This window comes from Lissotriton vulgaris, chromosome 1_1 (assembly GCF_964263255.1).
Source record: "Lissotriton vulgaris chromosome 1_1, aLisVul1.2, whole genome shotgun sequence".
Classification (NCBI taxonomy): Eukaryota; Metazoa; Chordata; class Amphibia; order Caudata; family Salamandridae; genus Lissotriton; species Lissotriton vulgaris.
Window position 1 is genome coordinate 1,514,630,223 of NC_141685.1, and position 22,764 is coordinate 1,514,652,986.

Genomic DNA, 22,764 nt, shown 5'->3' on the forward strand with positions numbered 1-22,764 from the left:
TTTAAATGTCCTAGAATGTGGATTTTCCTCTTTTATCTGTCAGTATGCTTGGCATAGTTATTCTTACATTATAAGGATGTGCTTTTTTCCAGTGTATCCCTCGTGAATAAGGCTATTATTGATTACTACTTTGTGGCACTAGACGTAGAAAAGCACTTTGAAGCCTTAAGACATTTCCTGTTGATGGAAGATGGTGAATTTGCTCAATTTCTCAGCGACTTACTGTTCGAAAAGGTACAGTATTTAAAGAAACTTTGACACATACCAGGCAATTAGTCTGCGTTTTCGTTTCACATTTTACTGCCAGTGGTATGCAAACTAAGGATGAATGGTAAACCCAGCTTCTTCGGCGGAGTTCACTTGCAGCGTTTTGGCGAGTGAGAAAATCAAGTGCTAGACCGCCTCTGGCGAGATTTCTCAATGCAGGTAGGTCACTAACTACCACCTGCCTTGATAAAGCTGCAGTTTGTGGTGAGAAAACTGCAACTCAAGTAGAAAATCTACTTGAGCAGCAGAAAGAAGCAGCACCGTCTGGCACCCTCCACCGCTATTGAAACTCTGCAAAGTGTTTGGTAACTCTGCAGAGCAAAACATCGAGAGTTCCACCCACCCCTTATTCAAACCTTTATTGAAGCCTTGTTTGGGCTGTATGGCATTTCACTCTCACATTATATGTACTTAGTAGTCCACCAAAAATAAAACATTTACTTTTTAAGTCCTTAATTATCCCTTGATCTCCTTGTTAATTCATTGTTCTCTCTCGATCTCCAATTCCATTTTAGGCTAGTCTTTATCTTTTATGTACTTTCCATGTAAAACTGAGAATGAAGCTTTTCCGTGAGGATCATGACTGCGGGCGCAATAATGAAGGGGAGAAATTCTTGTACCATCCATTCATAGTGAACAAACTTCCTTGTATTACATTGATCCGAGTGGGTTGATAGATGGAAGTTACATTCAATAGACATTCAACTTCCCCCTTTTAACAGCAAAGTGAAATAGCCCAAAATAGACTTCCAACTTTAAAACAACACTTTGACCTTCAAATCATCATAACAGCAATTTATCTGGCCTTCAGTAACCAACCTTTTTAGGATCAAAGTGACACAAAAATTAAGCAAAGTACAATAGTACAGGAAATCATTGCCTGTACCTTCATTATGTAGTGGCAGTCTAAATTGTTAGTTGTGCGAGAAACTTCAGCAGCTGCTTGCAGCCGTGACGGTTTTTTTAGCTGACATTCCTGAGCATTTTGTAACTGCCGTTTTATGACTGTGGTAAGGTTGGTCTTTAATGTAAATGAATACTGTTAATAGTTGTCTTAAGAAAACACATCATGAAAAAAAACTAAAACAACTTTAACTCTTAGATCTGAATATTACTTTTTTTTACAGCTGGGATCAGGGCAGACGCCTGCAGAACTTCTCAATCCTTTGGTTCTCAATTCAGTCCTAAGCAAGGCTTTGCAGTATAGCATTCACGGGGACTCTCAATTTGCTGTTAACCTCTCATTTGCTCTCAAATCCCTTCCAGAAATATTTAATCCTATCGATCCAGTTGTTCTGAGTTGCCTAGAGCTAAGATATAAGGTAAGAATTGAGATTGATAATTGTGGTTTTTCTTTTCTGTTACACTCCAATTTCTCTCAGATTCCTAATTATGTTGACATTTATCATGTGATCTAAGTTAATTGTCATAGAAATGTGAAGAGTCCCATCTTTGTTTAGGATCCATGAGCTCTTTTGTACCTTTTCTATGTTACTTTTGAAATTGGCATGTTCGAGGCATGTGGGCTGCTGAATTCATATCTGTGCATAGATTGCCGCCTAGTGTTGGGTCCGGATGATTGCACATTGTTGTCCTGCAAGAGTCTTCGAAGTATCACGAGATAGGTGGCTCCTCCCCTGGACCACAGTGCGCATGGGCATCCTCTCCATCCCCAGATTGTTTTTCGCCATTGTGGCAGAGATGGAGTGTAGTACTGTAAGTGATGACCATGCTAAGAGTAATTCCGAGTACTGCAGCCGCTACAGGCGCCGGGGAGGAGGGCGGGCGATATGAATGTCAGCAGCCCTACATGCCAAGAACAGATGCATACTGGTAAGTAGCATATTCGGTTCAAGGCATGTGGGCTGCTGAATTCATATCTGTGCATAGAATACATAGCAGTCCCTCCATTAGCGGCGGCTGCCTGTGCCAGCTGCAGCAGTCTGAAAAAGTGTTTTTAGAACAGCCTGTCCTACAGCTGCCTGCTGTTTGGAGTGCACATCTACGCAGTAGTGTTTAGTAAATGTGTGTATGGTAGACCATGTGGCTGCTCTACAGATTTCCTCTAAAGGAATGTTACCCAGGAAAGCCATGGATGCCCCTAACTTTCGTGTTGAGTGGGCTCTTGGGGGAATCGTTAATGTGCGCTTAGCCTTTTCATAGCAAATTTGTATGCACTTAACGATCCATCTGGCTATACCTGCTTTTAAAATGGGGTTGCCTTTGTGTTGTGGTGAGAAGGCAACAAACAGTTGTTTTGTCTTCCTGAAATCTTTTGTCCTATCAATGAGGTACATGAGAGCTCTTTTGACATCTAGTGTGTGGAGCATTCTTTCTGCCACTGAATCTGGATTCTGGAAGAACACTGGCAGTTCTATAGTTTGATTGATATGAAACTGTGAAACCACCTTGGGCAGAAACTTAGGGTTAGTGCGCAGTACCACCCTGTTGGAGTGAATTTGTATGAATGGCTCTTGGATAGTTAGTGCTTGAAGTTCACTAACTCTTCGTAGCGATGTAATTGCTATTAGAAAAGCCACTTTCCACGTTAAGAATTGTATCTCGCATGAGTGGAGAGGCTCAAAAGGTGGACCCATCAGTCTGGTAAGGACCACATTTAGGTTCCATACAGGTGCTGGTGAGTGTCTGGGAGGAATAACTTGTTTGAGTCCTTCAAGAAAAGCTTTGATGCCACCTATCTTGTGATACTTCGAAGACTCTTCCAGGACAACAATGTGCAATCATCCGGACCCAACACTAGGTGGCAATCTATGCACAGATATGAATGTCAGCAGCCCTACATGCCAAGAACAGATGCATACTGGTAAGTAGCATATTCGTTTTTTAATTTAAAAAAGTGCAGCCTGTCTCAGGCTACATTTGCTGAATTCCATTTGTTTTTCATTTAAATCACTCTAAAGTAAAACTAATAGCTTCAAGTTAACTTTACGACCCCTTTGAATAAATGAGTGCATGAAGGGTCAGGCAATGTATTTTTACAGTGAGCCATAACTCCCCTTCCACAGAATAGAGCGCATTTCATTGACTTTGAAACACACAAAAACATCAAAGTATTTAGTGTTGTAGCAATAGTCCTCAGAGCACACGTTGTTTGTGTATTTTTTTTTTTACAATATATTCCGTCTTTTCAGGTCACAAGTCTTCTCTACTCATGAACGCTAATTCTGTTGCCCTGGTTCCCTTCACTGAGGGGGGAAGCTTAACTAAGGATCCAGTAGTTATTCTTTTACATGATTAATCAATAATTACTTTAATCCAACCTACTCAAGTTAATGGTCCATATCTCCTTGCCCAAGGAGATTAGAGACAATAGATACTAGTCTACTGTTACTTCCTTCTGAAGTTCTTAAGATACTATCTTCTCCAATAAGAAATACCCACTGTAAGAGAAAGTGCACACCTACTTAGCCATTGAGCTGAAGGTGCAGAGATAAATCTTCCCTGTTGCAGCTGTTCGTTTACTCTCCTTTTCTGGAGGAGGCGCATCCTTGGTTGCCTGTGCTGATGGGTCACTTTCTCGCAGTGTGACTGCCAGAAAGGCAGACCATGGCTCCTAATGTACACAGGGTCATCTGGGGATGCTTTACATTTCTTTTCTTCCATTCGGTTGGATGACTATCCTGGCCTTCACTGGGTTTGTAAAGTCCTCTAAAGTAATTTTGAAAATTCTGCAAAGCATTGGAAGATGCTACATGACCTTTGGTCTTGGAGAGGATTTCAATGAAGAAGTAATTCTCCTGCATCATGTGCATTCAAACGTTGTGGTGAAGTGATGCTCTCTGTATCACCGCACGGTGTGCAGTAGTGTCATCCGATGGGGAGCTTTAGCAGGCTACCTGTCTGAGTCTGGATCTTCTGGGAGGTCCACGTCATAGCCCTCACAGGGGATGTCTCCTTCCCCATGCAAAGAAAGTTAAACAAAACAACTTGCAAATGTCCGCACCTAACCCTAGATTAGAGGAGAATGCAATCCATGTTAATCTAGAGTACTACTTGCTACAAAGATATGATTACAGGGTAACATTTTCCAGATATGTAGCTGTTCGAGCCACATGAGCTGCAGATTCTACACTTTGCATTAGATCGCCACCTGGTGTTGGGCTTGGATGATTGCATGTTGTTGTCGTCTTGGAAGAAGTCTTTGTAGTCACGAGATGGGTGACTACTCCCTTGGACGATAGTGCGCATGGGCAACGGCTCCATCCTTAGATTGTTTTTTCCGCCACTGGGTTCGGATGAAACTTTTCCGCTCCTGTTCGAAATCGTACAAATTTCTTCAAACTTCACCCAAAAACGTTCGATACCAATAAACATCAACTAGACTTTGTCAGCTCGATTCCAGTGGTCGACTCGGGCCGTTGAGCCTACCCACGCCGTGATGCTTACACCTCATGGAAAGGACGCCATTCAAAAGATGCCCCGAGTGTGGAACAAAATTTCTACACAGTGACCATCACGAGGTCTGTAACCTGTGCTTAGCTCCAGACCACGACAAATCCAGCTGTACAGCCTGTGCATCCTTTCGATCGAAAAAGACCATTCAGGATCGGAGGGCCCGTTGACGCGACATGCAGAGATCAGCGCCGGAACCAGTGGATATCTTCGACGAAGGTCCACGTGTCTCGAAGGAAGATTCCGATGATCTCCAGATCGTATCCGAGGCAAATGACTCCGATGACTCCATACCTTCGGATCAACGTGTGAGTACCACTACCCCTACCCCAGCCCAAACACCAAAATCGAAAGCAAAGGTCAACACTCCGCCTGCGGGGCCCAGTCGAGACCGAAAAAACACTTCGAAAGCCCTGCCATCGAGTCCGGCTCCAAAGAAAATAATGAAGCCTTCCGGTAGGTCCCTACCGAGCAAACCGCATGTGCCGATCCCACCTGCTCCCTCCGCACCGAAACAAAAAGAAGTCCCGGTTCCGAAAGACACTCCGAAACCGTCGACTCCGAGAGACAAAGCTGCTCCGAAAACAACGAAGCCTGTTTCCGATGCCCCAAAAACAGCTTACACTCCGAAGCCGATACCCTCGATGCCAAAACAAACAAAGCCTGCTTCCAATCCTTCCAAGTCCACGAAACAGGCTTCAGCTCCAAAGACAATACCTTCAGTGCCAAAATCTACGCCAAAGGACTCAACATCGGCTCCTAAGGCTAAAGACAAGCAACAAACCGGTTTGGAACCGAAAAGATCAGCGTTGAAGAGGAGCTTTACCAACCAGATCCTTTACAAAAAAAGAATCTACATTGATCCAGAAACAGGACATGTTTCCACCACACCACACAGGAAGAGAGAGTCAGATACAGCACCTACACCTCCAGTGCCTGTCAAGAAGAAGGACTCTGCCACATCTACTATGCACCCTTCTTCTCCTGTATCTCCTTCACCTGCTCTTCCTTTAAAAATGTCACCTCAAAATTCTCCTCCTCATTCTCCACAACATACACCTCCTCTGGAAGTTGATGATGAGGAGTATAGCATGGGGGGAGGGAGAGACCCAGATTACCCTGTCCCTACCCAACAGGTTCACCAGACTGGGAGTATCCAAACCCACAGGATGTACCAGATATTCCTGACCCACATATATATCCATCTAAACCTTCTCCTCCAGAAGACAATATTGGGTTGGACACTTAGTTAATAGGGCTGCCACCTATCACAATGTCACCATGCATTCAGATGAGGCAGAGGAAGATTTTTTACTAGACACTTTTGAACACTCTCAAAAATCTGTGCAAATACTGCCAATGATTAAAGGAGTCATTAAACATGCACCAGAAGTGTTTAAAGATCCTGTAAGAGCTAGAATCATAAACCCAAAAATAGAGAAAAAGTACAGAGCAGCTCCTGGGGATCCTGCCTACATTAAAGGACAGCTACCCTTAGACTCCCTAGTAGTTTCAAACGCTAGGAAAAGAGCAAATTCCCAAGCATCAAGTGAAGCACCACCTCCTGATAAAGAATCAAAGATCATAGTTGCTTCAGGAAAAAGAATAGCAGCCCAAGTTAGCAATATATGGCGCATCGCTAACACACAGGCCCTCCTCGCAAGATACGACAGGGCTCACTATGATCAGCTAGAGAAGCTCTTACAACATCTACCTGACCAATATAAGGCACAAGCAGATGACCTCATACAAGAGAGTAAGCTTATATCAAATGCCTCTATTCAATGCGCACTAGATGTAGCAGACACTGCATCCAGAGCAATAAACACCAGTGTCCTCCATAGACGTCACGCGTGGCTACGCATTTCAGGATTTAAGCAAGAGGTGCAAACTACTATCTTAAATCAACCATTCAACCAACAACAATTGTTTGGTCCAGAGGTAGACACAGCACTTGAAAAAACGAAGAAAGACACTGACACAGCCAAGTCTATGGGAGCTCTGCAGTCTACCCAAGCAAGAAGCTCCTTTCGTCGCTCCTTCTACAGAGGAGGCTCCAAACAAGCTGGAGCAGACAATTCAACTTCTTTTAAAACAAATACACAAACATCCTCTAATAAAGGATACTTTTTAGGGGGCTACAGAGGCAACAACAACAAGGAAGAGGTCGAGGGAATAACAATAATTGAACCTCTCCCAACACAAAACTGCTCCCTCAACAGCATTCCACTCCTGAAGGGGGCAGACTAACACAGTTCCTACCAGTCTGGGATTCCATCACAACAGACAAGTCGGTAAGACAAATTATCTAGTATGGCTACTGCCTAGAGCTTACACCTACCCCTCCACATACACCACCCAGACAGCGTCCAATGTCCACAGAACATCTAACGCTGCTTCAACAAGAGGTTCTCTCATTGATGTAAAAAGATGCAATAGAGCTTGTTCCGTTAAAACATCAAGGAACAGGGGTTTACTCACTCTATTTCCTAATACCCAAAAAGGACGGAACACTAAGACCATTTCTAGACCTAAGGCCTCTCAATCTCTATATACACTCCGATTGTTTTCACATGATCACTTTACAAGTGCTCCCATTGTTGCAACAAGGCGATTTCCTAACCACACTCGACCTCAAGGACGCCTACTTTCACATTCCCATACATCCTTCTCACAGGAAGTATCTCAGATTTGTACTAGAAGGACCACACTTATTAGTTCAAAGTCCTTCCATTCGGGGTCACAACTGCACCACGAGTGTTTACAAAGTGCCTAGCAGTAGTAGCAGCACATCTCAGAAGACAACATATCCACTTCTTCCCATACTTAGACGACTGGCTCATAAAAGCCAAGTCATTCAATCAGTGTGTCCAACACATATCTCAAACAATTCAAACACTGCACGACTTGGGGTTTACAATTAACTACACCAAGTCACATCTCCAGCCTTCTCATGTATATCAATACCTAGGGGCTACCATAAACACCAATACAGCTCTAGCTCATCCCAGTCCAGCCAGGATACTGAGCATTCAAGCCTTAGTTACAAGGTTTCAAAACCAAACACTCTCTCCCAGCCAGAGTGTTCATGACATTACTAGGCATGATGGCATCTTGCATTTTTATTGTACCATATGCAAGACTGCAAATGCGCCCATTGCATGAATGTCTAGCACATCAATGGAATCAGGCACAAGGACAACTAATAGACCTGGTGTTGGTGGACAGCCGCACACATTGCTCTCTGCAGTAGTGGAACACCAAAAACGTGTCCAAAGGGCGGCCGTTCCTCAAGCCAGTTCCACAGATAGTACTGACAACAGACGCATCCGTGACAGGATGGGGAGCACATCTGCTCCACCACACAACTCAGGGAAGATGGACCGCTCAACAAAAGGTGCTTCACATCAATCACCTAGAGTTGCTGGCAATTCTCCTAGCACTGAAGTCCTTCCAAGTGCTCATCAGAACAAAGCTGTCTTAATTCGGACGGACAACATGACAGACATGTACTACATACAAAAACAAGGAGGCACACATTCCCTGCAACTGTCCCAGCTAGCACAAAACATTTGGAGATGGGCCATTCCACAAAGATATATCTGCTCGCAGAACACCTTCCAGGAATTCACAAACAAATAACCGATCTGTTAAGTCGACAGACACAACAGATTCACAAATGGAAACTACATCTGCAAGTTCTTCAACCATCCTTTCACAAGTGGGGTCATCCAGACATAGACCTGTTTGCCACACACGAAAACGCAAAATACCCAACTTTCGCCGCCAGGTTTCCACACCCGTTGTCCAAGGGCAATGCGATATGGATGAACTGGTCAGGCAGATTTGCGTACGCTTTTCCGGCAAAAAACAATACAATATATAATATGAAATATTGGCAATACAATTGGAGAAGAACAACAAAAAGACAATTAAATCTGTCATGAAGATGTTAATCAAAAAATACTGTAGTGCAACATGAGGCTGGATGTAATGACCAATGCCCTCACTGATGTTGACCCCTCTTGATTTAACTGTTAGATAAAGCGTCGACGCGTTTCAGCGGTATAATCGGTTTACAACCACCTTCTTCAGGACCAATATAATTCATGTATTGTATTGTTTTTAATTGTGTACTGTTACCCATATGTGATTAATTGTCTTTTTAAATGCTTTTTAACTTTATAATAAAACAGGTGATACTTGTTTATATATGTTTGAAATCATCAAGTTTTTTTCTTTCTAAATGATTCATGTATGAATGTGAAAGTTCTTTACATTGATCTGAGTAGACTTCAGTGCATGAAGGGTGCCTTGAAAACTAAATAACCAAAAGGGAAAACTCTGTTTTTACTTCATATCTACAAAACAGACTACATATGTCGTTGTTTAGAGTACCAGCAATAAAAGCTTTTATGGAAGGATTAAAAATATCTAAACATTGATCTTACCAGTCTCATGGGACCCCCTGTTGAACCTTTACACAAATGTAAACTGCAATTTCTCACATGGAAAACAGCTTTCCTCATTGCTATTACCTCTCTTAGAAGAGTTAGTGAGATTCAAGCTTTCACTATACAAGAACCATTCGTACAATTACACCGTAACAAAGTGGTTCTAAGGACTAATCCTAAATTCCTTCCTAAAGTAATCACTCCTTTTCATCTAAACCATTCGGTAGAGTTACCAGTGTTTTTTCTAAACCCAGGATCTGTAGCAGAGAGAGCTCTACACACACTAGGTGTCAAAAGAGCTCTTTTCTATTACATCGATAGGACCAAATCATTTCGCAAAACAAAGCAATTATTTGTAGCTTTCTCTCCACCACATAAAGGCAACCCCATTTCTAAATCCGGAATTGCAAGGTGGATTTTTAAATGTATACAAATATGCTATCACAAGGCAAAACGCACATTAACAGTTCCTCCTAGAGCGAACTCCACACGTAAACTAGGAGCCTCCATGGCTTTCTTAGGGAACATTCCCCTAGAAGACCTCTGCAAAGCAGCAACATGGTCTACACCACACACCTTCACTAAACACTATTGTGTTGATGTGCAAGCCAAGCAGCAAGCTGCAGTAGGCCAAACTGCCCTCAAAACTCTGTCAAACTACTGCAACTGATACTGCTGCACAATCGATGCAAAGTATAGAATCTGCAGCTCATATGCCTCGAACGGAAAATGCTACTTACCAGTATACATCTGTTCTTGGCATGTAGAGCTGCAGGTTTCTACACACCCTCCCGCCTCCCCGGGACATGTATCTGTTCCAGTTTTATCTTAATTAGATATAAACGCATGGACATCCCTTCTTTCTTTCTACTAACTCCATCATTTCCAATCATGGCGAAAAACAATCTAAGGATGGAGCCGATGCCCATGCGCTCTATCGTCCAAGGGAGGAGTCACCTATCTTGTGACTACAAAGACTTAAACCAAGACGACGACGACAACATGCAATCATCCGAGCCCAACACCAGGTGGCGATCTAATGCAAAGTGTAGAAATCTGCAGCTCTACATGCCAAGAACAGATGCATACTGGTAATTAGCATTTTCCTTATTTACCATTATGTGACGTTATTTGAACTCTGAACAGTGCAATATTGCAAGTCTTCTTTGATACCTTTATTTAAAACGTTGTCACCACATTTAATTTTTGACAGGAACGTTCTATCCTCATTGACCTCCATGAACATGTGAAATAGCGCTCTCCAATTAATGTTTAGACTATGTGAGGCTGGAACTGCCAGCTCCTTTAATTTGGGTTGAAGAGCCTGCATTTCATTTCGTTTTTTTAAAAAATTGAGAATATTTATATGGTTGCTGTTTCAATATTTTTCTCTTGGGCTTTAGGGGAATATCTTGAAAAAGGCAATTATTATTAGAAATCTCAGTCTTGCTTTTCAAGGAATGATGGAGACCCGGTGGACCAGAGCTTTTAAAAGTAATGCAGGAAGATCTTTGACTCAATTCCCAAGAACAGTTTCCTTAAGTATTGTTACAACCTAATTGATCGTTGCCTCCCTTGCTGAGGGCCTTTCTCTGCTTTCTCAATCAATCAAGAATCCTATCTATCCAGAGCTTTCCTTTTAGAGTCTGGTTTCCTTAGACCTGGCATTTGCACAATATGGCTCTTTAAAAGCAACCATGCGTCTCAGCCTTTGGCTGTGGGAATATTTCAATTGCAGTTATCCATTCTTCTGCACCACAGCAGGCCTCAGTTAGGCTGCTAATCTGTCCTTCCAGAGTATCAGATTTAGGGAAGGCTGCCTGATCTTTCCTGTGCATTTGTAATTAAAATAGCATCCCTAGTCATTGCTTGTAGCAGTCCTTGCACAAATGCTCTGGAGTTTGAATTAGACATGGATGGGTTGAATAAGGCTGCAATCTTTTTGACCTGGTCCAGCGGCCTTTCTTTAACGCAGACTGTGGTCTTATCAGAACTCTCTTCTTCTAGTTCACTTGTGAAAATGAATTTGGATGACCATTGCACTGCTCGGAATATTGAACTTTTTTCCAATATGCATTTAGTGTGGTCTAGTTTTGTGCTCCAGCCCAGGTTGCTTATAGAATTTCTTTTTTCCTCAGTTGATGTTGCCATCATCTTCTTGCAGAGCTATATTTTCACACTCTTTACCTGTTACCGGATACACTAGGGAATGTGTATTCTTAGAGGGTTGTACACTTATTCCAATTTCCTTTTGCGCTGATGTAGTAGTGGCAGACTTGGATGATGGCTTTTAATGCTTGTATGATTGTCAAATGGCTCTCCCACTGCCTCCTCAATTGATTAGTAGAAGCCTTGTTTTTAGTGGGAGTGAAGTTAAGAAAAACGGCTGACCATGGAACGCGATAATTCCGGCAGCAGGACATATCTCTGTAGTACTCTCTGTAATATTAGCCTACTCTTGGTGATTTATACACAAATCCTGTTGGGCAGGAAATGTCTCCTTTTTACTCCTCCTTTCTATGAGATTTTCTTCTCCAGCTTCTCCTTTGCATTCCCAGCAGGTCTCAGTGCAGCTTCATTAGTGTCTTTATTCGCATGCAGGTAACTTAAGTCAAGATTATGCCATTTTGCATTTACTATTACACTGTCCTACAATGATTTCTTTTCTTCCTGTTCTTTCAACTTGCCTAGCCAATTTCAGTTTTTTTTCCTTGTACCTCTTTAGCCTCTGTAGTTTTCAATAACTTTATCCGGGAAGCAGTAAGATGGCAGGAGAACTCTGCCAGTGGACTGCACAGAACTTATGCACCCAAAGCGGTGGCTCCCTCCTGGGAACCTGACTCGCACTCTCTTCCATGCTCCCAAGCATCTCGACACACTGTACCTCCATTATACACCTGAGGACTGACCTATGCTGTCTGAGGTTTCTCGTAGAGTGACAATGTGGTGAGCTGCACCAGTAAGCAGGATCACAGTGACGAACACAGCTAGAGCTGCTTGGCTGGGTGAGCAGAGATGCCTCAGCCCTTACCGTAGTCCTGCAAAGTGGAAGGGACAACGGACCATGAGGGCCAAACCTGGGCAGCAATGGAGCCTGTAAAATACACTGTTGCAAACATAAACAACATCATGACGTCCCTCTTTGCCACTCTCCTTTCATCTTAGAGTCTATGGCGAGTCATGGCCCACACTACGGTGTGAGGAGGGAACCCATATGATGAAGCATGTCACCTAACTGTGAGTGAGGGTTCTCGTTCTGAGGGATCTCTCTCCCCTCGCATTAGCTTCCAGACAGCACCCGTCCTTCTTGAGCTAAATAGCTCTATTTACTCTTGTTCTCAACCCTTTTTTCTACACTTGGTCGACGTACTTCTGTGTGACTTATACTAAGTTTCAACTATTGCCAAAAGAGGTCAAAGATCTATGGAAAAAGGTCAAATAAAGAGAAATAGATCAAAGCGTGCTACCTAGATAGTCCAGTTAAGGTGCATGCTGCACAAGTTATAAAGTGGTGACTCAGTAAGTAAGCAAAACTACTCATGGAAGAAAGGTACTTGGGAGACTGGGGTGGGTGTGTGGTGGGAGGGCTCAGGGGGTGGATCGTGGGGATGCGATTTAAAGCGTACTTGGCCAAGTGGGCAAAAGAGAGGGTGAGAAGGGGTGTAAAAGAGGACCCAGAAAGTTATACAATGCCTTTAAGAATGTGAAGAAAAGGTGAGCCAGCTGAGAAAGCTGGGAGAAAGGCACCAAAGACCAGTGAGTACATATGAACCTTAACAAACACTATTACTTGTCTGTAACAACCAAGGCTCCCTTTGTTCTTGAGTACTTCTATATTGTTTTTCCAGTATCCCTTTGGTATATATTAATTTGACTCTTTGGTTGAATCTTGGAAATAGGGGAGTGATCACACAACATCAGGCTGACAAAAACTGCTAAAAGCTGGTTAGTGAGGGGCGAGGCTGAGGGAGACTCCAGGCCTGAAGCCATAGCAGATTGGCTACACTAACACAGTAAGTAGGATAAAAATGATGTGCTTTGGTTATACTTCAGGTGCACCTAGCACAGTATAGGATCAGCTCATGAATCACACATGAATAGATTACAGGAACAGCAAGATGGGAATGGTAGAAGAATCTGCTGGAGAAACGGCGATGGTACTTACCATTTAAGGTGGTGGTTTATCAATCAGCCAACTGCAGTGGTGGAACATATGTGTTGTATGCCCAGCTGGATAACAAGCAACAAAGGTAAAGGTAAAGGAGTAAGGGGAGAATTAGTTTTAAACCTCTGTGCCTCCACTTTCCATTGATGCTGAACCCTACCTGACCTCCAAAATTCCTGTAGAGTAGATTCTTAGTATGAAGTGGATTTTCCTTGATTTATATTCACACCTTGAGTATAGGTTTGTCTCTGCTATTGGCACTAGAATGGCAGCTGGGGCTCTTGAAATTAAAGATACCAATCACAGGGAAGTTGACAAATATTGGTGCCCTCTTTCCTGCAAACACAGCCCTTCCTACCTTTTAACAGAAACGGAACAGGAAGTCTTTGCGTTTGGTTAGCTTGCCATATCTCCACGGAAAAATCGCCCATGCAGCGGCTGGCATACTTGCCAGAACATATGTATCTGTATTTTTGCTAGATGATGTGGCATCCTGCTGAACTTTTAAGTCAGCCTACAAACTGGTGGTTCTGTAGCATGATTGTAGGTCATGGTGTAACTGAAGCATTTTTGAAAGCCTGGATCATTCACTTGCTTACGTTTAAGCTGTTCTTTTTCCTGTTTTGACTTGCATTCTCAGTAATAAACTTGAATAGTGTATTTAGCAGACTAAACACCTTTCCCTGGGATTGAATACCCAGTTCTGTCCACTCATAATTAATTCCTATTGAGTATTTTTAGTCTTAATCCAGTTGCTAATTATTCATGATGTTGCATAGAGCTTACTAATAGCCAAGGGTGTGTTTCACTCATGATGTACCGTGCATGGGATTTTCCAAGGCTCAGAGGTGCAGACTGCAGATGGACAGAGCACACAATACCTGACAACAGTGATGCTGGCACACTTTTTAGAGTAGGGGTGCTGGCCAGTAACTTTGCCTCTTTAGAGGTGTAGGGGATATGCAACAGCTTGTATTTCAAAACGCAAAACTGCTGGCAGTAGTAAAGCATTTGAAGGTCCCTTTAATATTCACTCACTAACCTTTACATTTTATGGGGTTGCTGCAGGGCCTTTAGCACGCCCAGTTCCAGAGCCACTGCCTGACATGCGCTAAATCGACCAGAACAGCTGCTACTTTTACTCACTGAATGAAGATCAAGAGTAGATTGACATATATCTTTCTCCAGCACTCTATATCCAGTTGAGAATTCCCCACCCAGCTTAGATTAGCCATCCCTTTAAAAAAAGCATTTAACTGAAGATAGTGTGTTGTTGTACTATTTTAAAAAATTTAACTTTTCATGCTGTATATGCCTGTTTGTCTTGCATGATGTTTATTGAGGGTTCATCTGACATGATTTTAAGTAAGTCATGAATAACTCGCAAACATCTTCACAATAGTGCTTTATTTCTACAGGTTGACTGGCCTCTTAATATTGTCATCACTGAGAACTGCATTAATGAATACAACAAGATTTTCGCTTTTCTAATGCAGTTGAAATATATGGTGTGGATATTGAAAGATGTTTACTTTCATCTGAAACGGACAGGTACGTATAAGCATGGTGCCTTGAATGTCTTTTACTAATGCTATATTATAAACACACAAGACCATACAACACATGACTTATATGAAAATATTGTCTTCCTTAATTCCAAATGAAGTATTTCTATTACTGTACACATCAAGACCTTAATATGTATATTTCATTGTTTCATGTAGATAGTGCAGCACCAGCCTTGTAAGTCCTTCAGACTGTTAGAAAAACATGGCTGCTAGAAAAAGGCAATCCTTCTGTTTTCCACCTAAATCATCTTATCTTTCAAACGAAAATGATCATGTACTTTAATAGGTGCAGGCATTGGCCAAGCATAGGACTCCTTGAAGCGTACCAATGGAAAAATTACTCTGACTGCTCCTAAGAGACTTTCTTATTCCCCAAAAGAGGGAGGTGGCAGGTTGGCTTGTTTAGTCATCCATGTTTTCAGCAGATTTATCAGACTAACCAAACTTTGTAAAGATAGATTTATATTTCAGTTTACAAGGTACAAGTGGTGCATTTTGGCAGTCAGAAAGATGAGACCTAACTGGTACAAAAGATATATAATCCTTGGATATCACACAGTCACATGTCGAAGACATGCAATACCTTTAAACTGCAGCTGTTTTTAAAAACTGTGTTTAGTATTTTATATAGGTTTTTTAAAGGTATTAAAGATATTATTGCTTCCATATTAATATCTTAGTCTGTATTGGTATTGTAGATTTTGAATCAACACTGCTCAGGTACCTCTGCTCTAGAGTTTCCACGTAGTTTATCAGAGGCTTGCACAACAGCCAAGGAATGGATGGATCCCAATTTACAATGCTTTTGACTTGTAGGTCAGTAGATGCACTGTATGCCAACACAGCTGTCGTCAGCCCTACAACAATTTTGGAGAGAACCAGGCAGCTCACCTTATACTTGTTGCATGCCAGTGAAATTAAATGATCTCATCACCACCTGTGAGGAAAGAGGGGTATGTAGGGCGCACAGATGGGCACATCCACCACATTTCAGGTTGATGGAGGAGGAAGAGCAACAAAAATGTGCATATGTTGAAGTCCAAGAGTGTTACTAAGGCAGTTGTTGACCACAATAGCCTGATGCTGAAGGGTGTGTTGTGAGGTGGAAACCCATAGGAAGCCTATAAGTGTGGTATTGAAAGTCAATATCGATACGCCTGCCATCTGTGCAGGTTGATCGTATGAGTGCTTCAAAAAGGGTAACCAATGTGTATCATCTGTGGCTCCCAGTGCAGCTCCACTTCAGAAAGTTAGTGGACAAGTGCATATTCGTTAGGCTAACCCTGGTTTAATTCTCTGTAGCTGCCTTACAAAAACATGTGGCTCATAAGCACACAGCCTATAATGAAGACCCATTTATTTTCTGCTGGATATCAATCAATCAATCAATCAGTCATTTGTTAAGCGCACTACATACCCGCGAGGGTCTCAAGGCGCTGGGGGGGGGGGGGGAGGTGGGGGCTGCTACTGATTGAACAGCCAGGTCTTTAGTATCCTCCTGAAGGTCAGCAGGTCTTGGGTCTGTCATAGGCTCAGTGGGAGGGTGTTCCATGTCTTGGTGGCGAGGTGGGAGAAGGATCTCCTACCGGTCGTTGTTCTTCGGATGTGCGGGACGGTCGGCGGAACGTAGCTGGCATTTGGGGGTGTAGAAGGAGAGCCGTCTGTTGAGGTAGGCTGGGCCGGTCTTGTGGAGTGCCTTGTGTGCGTGGATGAGGAGCTTGAAAGATATCCTCTTGTTCACGGGGAGCCAGTGCAGGTTTCTCAGGTGGGGGGTGATGTGGCCGTGTCGAGGTACATTGAGTATCAGTCGTGCCGAGGCGTTTTAGATGCTTTGTAGTCAATTGATGAGCTTGATCGGGGCTCCCTCGTAGAGGGCGTTTCCGTAGTCGAGTCTGCTGCCGACGAGGGCCTGGGTGACTGTCTTTCTTGTATCTGTCGGGATCCATCTATAGATCTTGTGGAGCATGCGGAGGGTGTTGAAGCATGAGGAGGAGACGGCATTGACTTGCTTGATTATTGAGAGCGTTGAGTCGAGGATGATTCCCAGATTGTGTGCATGGTCGGTGGGGGGCGGTGCTGCCTCCAGTGCCATTGGCCACCAGGGGTCGTCCCAGGCTGACGGGTTGGAGCCAAGGATGAGGACCTCCATCTTGTCCGAGTTCAGCTTCAGACGGCTGAACTACATCCAGCCAGCGACGGCCTTCATTCCTTCATGGAGGTTGGCTTTGGCGGTGATGGGGTCCTTGGTGAGGGAGAGGGTCAGTTGAGTGTTGTCGGCGTTGGAGATTATGTTGAGGTCGTGCTGTCGGGCGACGTGTGCGAGCGGGACCATGTAAATTTTGAACAGTGTCGGGCTGAGGAAGCATCCTTGGGGTACGCCGCATATGATCTTGGAGGCTTCGGCACGGAACGGGGGGAGGCGGACGCTCTGGGTTCTGCCGGAGAGGAAGGAGGTGGTCCATTCCAGACCTTGTCTCGGAGCCCTCCGACGTGGAGGCGTGCGCATAGTGTGCGGTGGCAGACGGTATCCAAGACTGCAGAGTGCTGCAGTCTCCCCGTTGTCTAGCAGGGTCCTGATATCGTCGGTGGCGGCGATGAGGGCGGTCTCGGTGTTGTGGTTGCTGGGGAACCCTGACTGGGAACGCTCCAGGATTCTGTTCTCTTCGCGGTATCGGGTTAACTGTCTGTTAACGATTTTCTCGATGACCTTGGCCGGGAAGGGGATCAGAGAGATGGGTCGGAAGTTCTTGAGGTCTCTTGGGTCTGCCTTGAGATTTTTGAGTAGGGCGTTGATCTCGGCCTGTTTCCAGCTTTCTGGGAAGGTCGCGGTCTCAAGGGAGAGATTGATGACGTTGCGTAGGTGGGGTATGATGTAGCTGCTTGCTTTGTTGAAGACGTGGTGCGAGAATGGTTCTGACGGAGAGCCGGAGTGGATTGTGCTCATGGTCTTGATGGTGTCATCGACGCTCAAGCTGGTCCAGGCTAGCAAGGGGACATGGTCGATGGTGTGCGGAGGGTCTGTTGTGTTGCTGTCTGTTGGGGCTGTCGTGGATGTCTGCTATCTTGCGGTGGAAGAAGGTGGCGAGGGAGTCGCACAGGGCTTGCGACGGCGGGATGTTGTTGGTGTTGGAGCTGGGGTTGGAGAGTTCCTTCCCGATTTTGAAGAGCTCCTTGCTGTTGTGTGCGTTGTTGTCGAGGCGGTCTTTGAAGGAGGTCTTCTTGGCAGCCTTGATGAGGTGGTGGTGGTTGCGGACGGCGTCCTTGTGTTCCGCGTGGCTGTCCGGAGTTTGTTCTCTGCCATTTCCTCTCTAGTTTCCAGCAGGATTGCTTGGAATCTAGGAGTTCTGGGGTGAACCAGCTGGCACTCTTCCTGGTGTCTCTGTGGGGGGTTTCTTCAGCGGGGCGAAGGTGTTGGCGCAGTCCTCGATCCAGCGTCTGAGGTTGTGGGCAGCGACGTCGGTGTTGGAGGGTTCGGTGGGTGGGCTGAGAGCGAGGTTTGCATGTAGTTGGTCTTCAGTGATTTTGCTCCAGCGGCGGGAAATCTATTGGGTGCGGTGGTGTGTGGTGGGTTTCTGGAAGGTGAAGTGGATGCAGCGGTGGTCAGTCCAGAGGAGTTCGGTGGTGTGACTGACGGATACGTGCAGGCTTGAGGAGAAGACAGGGTCGAGCGTGTGGCCGGCGGAGTGGGTGGGCGTTGTGACGAGTTACCTCAGTCCGGGTTGGCAAGGTTGTCGATCAGGGTGGTGGAGTTGCTGTTGTTGTTGTTCTCAAGGTGAAAGTTCAGGTCTCCGAGGAGGATGTAGTCGGTGGAGATCAGGGCGTGCGTGCTGATGAAGTCTGCGATGAAGTCGCTGAACTGGGGGCGGGGTCCGGGGGGTCGGTAGACGAGGGTGCCTCTGAGGGTGGAGTTAGGGTCAGTGTGGATCTGGAAATGCATGTGTTCTGCGGTGCTGAGCGCGTCGTCGGTGCTAGTTGAGACCCTGATGCTGTTCTTGTGGACGATGGCGATTACTCCTCCGACTCCGTTGGTGCGGTCTCTGCGGGTGATCTTGTAGCCGTCTGGGATGGCTATGGCGATGTTGGGTGCGGAGGAGTTGTTCAACCAGGTCTCTGTCGGGAAGGCGACGTCTGGGGTGGTTGTGTAAAGCAAGTCCCAGAGCTTAACGGCGTGTTTGCTTGCGGCGCGGGTGTTCAGTAGTATGCATCGGAGGTGGTTGAGGTATTTCTTGGCGGGTGGTTTGCCGGTTCTGTGGCTGGTGTAGCTGCAGTTCCGGCAGGTGAAAGGACTGTGTGTGCGTTTCGGGGCAGCCTTGAAGCAGTTGTGGGTCCATCCGGGGTTGAGAGCGTGCAGAGTGCTGGCGTCATAGTGGCGGTGGTCGTCATGACGGGAGTGGGGGCCAGGGGTTCTGGCGCTGGGCGCGGTCCAGGTTCGGACGGGCTTGCCGCGCGCCAACGCCGCGACCGAACAGCAGCCGGCATGTTTGGGGAGGTGGGAGTGAGGAGCAGCTGGGAGGCGGGAGGAGGGGCAGCGAATGGGCAGTCAGGGGTCGGAGCCACAGGGGACGCAGCGGCTTGGGTGGTGAGGGGCGACGAAGGAAACAGGAGGCTAAAGGGCACAACAATTGAGGGGGAAACGAGTGGCACAGAGGGCAGAAAGGTCACAAAAAACGGGGGGAAACGAGTGGCACAGAGGCACAAAGGTCACAAAAAAGAGCAGAAAGGTCACAAAAAACGGGGAGAAACGAGTGGCACACAGACTGAAAGGTCCCAAAAAAGGGCAGAAAAGGTCACAAAAAACCGGGGGGAAACGAGTGGCACAGAGTCAGAAAGGTCACAAGAAAGGGCAGAAAGGTCACAAAAAACGGGGGGAGACGAGTGGCACAGAGGCAGAGAGGTCACAAGAAAGGGCAGAAAGGTCACAAAAAACGGGGGGAAACGAGTGACACAGAGGGCACAAAGGTCCCAAGAAAGGGCACAAAAGGTCACAAAAAACGTGATGAAAAGAGTGGCACACAGGCTGAAAGGTCACAAGAAAGGGCAGAAAGATCACAGAAATGCAGGTGCAGCTAAGCAACAGAAGGAAAAACCGGGCAGAGAGACACGGGGCCATCAAGGGGAGCAGCTGGAAACCGGGAAGAGAGACACGAGGCAGTGAGGGGAGCAGAAGGGAAACCGGGCAGAGAGACACTGAGGCAACGAGGGGAACAGAGGGAGAGAACGGGCACAGACACGTACAGGCAGCGGGGGAGACAGACAACAGCAGTCACAGACACAACAATGAAAATGCAGTCACTACAACGGGAGCAATGAAAGAAAATACAGGCAATACAATGGAGGATGAGCAAACCTACGGCCTACCACTGGCCACCAGGGATGAGGCGCAGGTGGTAGACTATGGGTGGAGGAGGGCCTCGAACTTCCTCAGCAGTGGCAGCTGGGCAGGGAGGCACAGTTGGTGCTGTGCGGAGGGGGAGCGACCCACCTGGAATGTCAAGGGTCTAAAAACATATCGCGCAGACCTGAGAAACTCTCAGCTGGCTTTCAGACAGACCCCGGAAACTCTGTGGGTTTAATACACCCATTGAAACTTTCCAGCTGCCTGTACGCTAATAATTTGGACGAATACTTCACCACTGCAGCAGTAATAAAGGGTTACTGATGTTCTAGAGCTCAGTTTTCCAGTGGTGCCTTCCTCCTACCACAAGCGTAACTCCTAAAGAAGGTAATCCTTTGGACTTTTTCAATTTGATTTATGGAAAAAACATTTATACTTTTGATGATGACCTCTGTGTTGCCCTTTTTGCAGAAGTACTTCCTTCCTCAATTTTTTTTTTCCAAAGTTTTATATAGCACAACCTTGACCCAAAATCAGGGATCAGAGCGCTTTACATAAGCACCAGTTGCGTTTACGAGGACACATTCATTTTTGTTAGGCACAGGGAGATTAAGTGATTTGCCCAGAATCACAGGATGTTGAGCGTCATTGCAGAGAGTCGAACCCGGTTCCCCAGATTTGATGTTACCCACCTTAGCCGTTAGGCTACATCCTCTCCCCTTTTGAATTACATGATCATGTTTCCTTGGGCTAGAAAGCGTGTCACAGGCACCCCTGGAATGCCTCATTCGTCTTCAACCTAACCTGCCTTAATTTGCTTAACTTGCTTAAACACCATCCATTTCAGACAACCTCCCTAAGATATTGATAAGCCCTGCAAACCCATGATCTCTCTCTATGTAGGGAAAATTAATTTACGCTGTAGACCTGTTTTTATTATTTCAAAACCATTCCATAACCCTGTCAATCTGTCCTGGGAACCTTTCCTACCTTAACTTAATTTTCTGCTTGATTAATTCCCCTTCTGCCCTGTTTTGAAAGGTCTCCTCTTTACTAGTACTTCCTTCCTATTCCAAGGTTGCAGACATCTTCCTCTTCCAATAAAGTGGTCCTTTATGCTAAAATAGGTTTATATATTTCTTCAGTGTAAAATGCTTTGCATTTACTCACTTCTAAACATTATTTTGTATTTGCTTTACTACAGTCTAAAATATTTAGGTCTATGGCAATGGAAGAAACTCTTTAATGAAAATGAGAAGCTGTATGTGATAGGCTTTCACAGGTGTAGTTCTGGATGAGGTGTGTGAGACCAAGTATGATTTTATTTTTGGTACAGTTAATTTGGTTGCTAGCCCTCTGAGATCTTGGTAACACTACACAGTTATCCGTGGTTTTGGGGCTCTCTATTTTACCTTAAATTTTGACCACTTACTGGAGATGATTAAGCATTTTTGAAAGACTTTGGTGAAGCCAAGGACCCAAACTTTGCCCTACTGTAGTTACAACACCCCTCTGAAGTAGTCATATAAACTATTATTTCTGTTAATCCCACAACTTATCCAAGGGCATGGGTACTAATCAGAGTAGAAACTTTTGGTGAAGATAACATTTTATAGCTGGTGTGAAGGAAATCTTTCAATTCTATTGAGGACACGGAGGTTAGAATGATACTTTCCAACTTCATTTTAATTTCCGCCGTAGCCATTGAAAAATCTACAAAAGCAATTTTCCCTAGAACAATGATGAAAAATAGTTGCCAAAACAACCAATCGCAGTCCAATAATTGTTAGAAATCTCAATGTGACTCTGTTCCCTCCTGTTTCTCTTTGTGACTTTATCCTGCTATATTACTCCATTGTCTCTTATTCCTAATTTTGTTTGGTACCTAAGATCAAGGGAAAATAAAATCTGATAGAGACATCTAGCCTCATAGTCCTTACCTTTGAATTTCCAGGCGTCAGGCTGAATCGTGAAGATTTTTCTTAGCAGTACCCCTGCATGCCGGTAGATGGCGTCGGTCGACTCCACATGACGCCGCAGGCGTCATGTTCGTCGTCGCCGTGACGTCCGCATCGTCAATATAACCGCCACTCCGGCATGCTGACGTCAGTTCTTTTCTTTCCGTGTCATCAGCGCCGATCCGTTGAGGCGAGCTACCCCCTGTCATTTTTTGACAGACTTTGTCAACTTTGTTGGTGTGTAGGTTTCCATGTCAAGCAAGAAGACATCGGGGTTCAAGCTGTGCAGTGCCTTTCATCATGCCATGTCGGTCACTGACCCCCATTTGGTCTGTCTGTGGTCCCTGGAGCACGACCACGACTCCAAGTGGTGCTCTGACTGCCAGGCCATGGCGCCGAAAGCTTTGTTGAAGCGTTCCCTAAAGCTTTTCGCGGCCCAGCATCCTGCACCACGGAGGTCGCCTCGTCGATCTTGGTCCAGGTCTCGGTCGAGAGGAAGGTCCGAGCACCGCTCCGCCGAATCGAAATCCTCTTTGTCGAAGTCGGGTAAGAGGCACCACAAAAAGCACAAGAAGTCAAAGCATGCTTCGACTTCGCCCCACCC

At 45.2% G+C, this 22,764-nt stretch overlaps 1 protein-coding gene across 2 annotated transcripts in view; it reads left to right on the plus strand.

Annotated features, from left to right (window-relative positions):
• Positions 1-22,764, plus strand: part of TUBGCP6 (tubulin gamma complex component 6) — a 747,379-nt gene that overhangs the window by 501,967 nt on the left and 222,648 nt on the right. For both annotated transcript variants that reach the window (XM_086967433.1, XM_086967436.1), the window contains exons 21-23: positions 93-234; positions 1,395-1,589; positions 14,718-14,850. In XM_086967433.1, coding sequence (XP_086823559.1) covers positions 93-234; positions 1,395-1,589; positions 14,718-14,850 — 470 coding nt within the window. The remainder of the gene's footprint in view (positions 1-92; positions 235-1,394; positions 1,590-14,717; positions 14,851-22,764) is intronic.